The sequence below is a fragment of the Setaria italica genome, chromosome III (assembly GCF_000263155.2).
Source record: "Setaria italica strain Yugu1 chromosome III, Setaria_italica_v2.0, whole genome shotgun sequence".
NCBI lineage: Eukaryota > Viridiplantae > Streptophyta > Magnoliopsida > Poales > Poaceae > Setaria > Setaria italica.
The window spans coordinates 2,864,426-2,865,319 of record NC_028452.1 but is presented as its reverse complement, the minus strand read 5'-3'; the positions used below and the strand labels follow the sequence as shown (position 1 = coordinate 2,865,319).

Below are 894 nucleotides of genomic sequence, written 5' to 3'. Positions count from 1 at the left end.
CTGATTTATTCACCAGCAGGCACCATGCATGCACAGGCACGGCGACGGCACTGGCTAGCCGCAGCTGCAGGAGACCGAAGCGACGCCGAGGTCATACTGGAACTGGGTGGAGTACTCGAAGGAGATGGTCTCGCTGGGCTGCATGGCGCCGCCGCCGCCCCTCACGATGCAGTTGCCGGCGGCCACGCGCCGGAAGTCGCTGGGGTCGACGAGCTTCCCGGACCCGAACTCGCCGCAGGAGACGCGGACGTTGCGCACGGCGCAGGAGTCAGGACACGCAGGTGTTGGTGATGGTCACGCTGTAGCACGGCATGCCGCCCGGCCGCTCGCCCGCCTCCGACTGGGACACCACCACGGCGTCCTCCGAGCACTCGCTCGGCGCCGCCGCCTTCCAGCGGTTCTCCGCCGTCACCGCCTCCACGGCAGCTGCACAAGCACACACACTCGGCGATGCATCAGACATGGTAACCAAATGTCCAGATGCATATGCAGTGGTGTGGTGTTGCTTACTGAGGTTGAGTAGCTTGCGGACGTGCACGGTGGCCTCCATCTTCTTGTGCTTGACCGTGGAGGAAGATGGAGGATCATTGGCTTCACAACCTAGGAGGAGGAAGCTGAGCACAATCACTATGGCAGCGGCATGTTTCTGAAAGCAAACCATGTTCGATTTGGCGAAAATGAACAGCCTATGCGAACTACGCAAGCAAATGCAAGGATTTTGTATGCTAAACACAAATGAAGCTCCACCCAAACTACACTACTAGACGAATAAGAACTAGGAGGGGTTATGTATAGGCGGTGGTGTGCTTCACGGCATCAACCTCGAGGCATCACGATTTAAAGCCTCGAGTCCTATGCACGGGGAAAGACCAATAGCAGTGTTGCACCTTGCAC

At 58.7% G+C, this 894-nt stretch overlaps 1 protein-coding gene across 1 annotated transcript; it reads right to left on the bottom strand.

The window, feature by feature from the left end:
* Nucleotides 1-268: 268 nt before the first annotated feature.
* LOC101771069 (TPD1 protein homolog 1B) lies at nucleotides 269-661 on the bottom strand. The gene is made up of 2 exons (XM_004963368.1): nucleotides 511-661; nucleotides 269-426 (listed from the first exon to the last, which is right to left on the bottom strand). The coding sequence occupies exons 1-2, from the start codon at nucleotides 659-661 to the stop codon at nucleotides 269-271; spliced, it is 309 nt and encodes a 102-aa protein (XP_004963425.1).
* Nucleotides 662-894: the final 233 nt, after the last annotated feature.

Bases quoted from the DNA above. Each gene is read 5' to 3' on its own strand.
- LOC101771069 (XM_004963368.1), bottom strand. From the start codon at position 661: ATGGTTTGCTTTCAGAAACATGCCGCTGCCATAGTGATTGTGCTCAGC. The intron at 427-510 runs GTAAGCAACACC...GTGCTTGTGCAG, and splicing joins CCGCAAGCTACTCAACCTCA to CTGCCGTGGAGGCGGTGACG.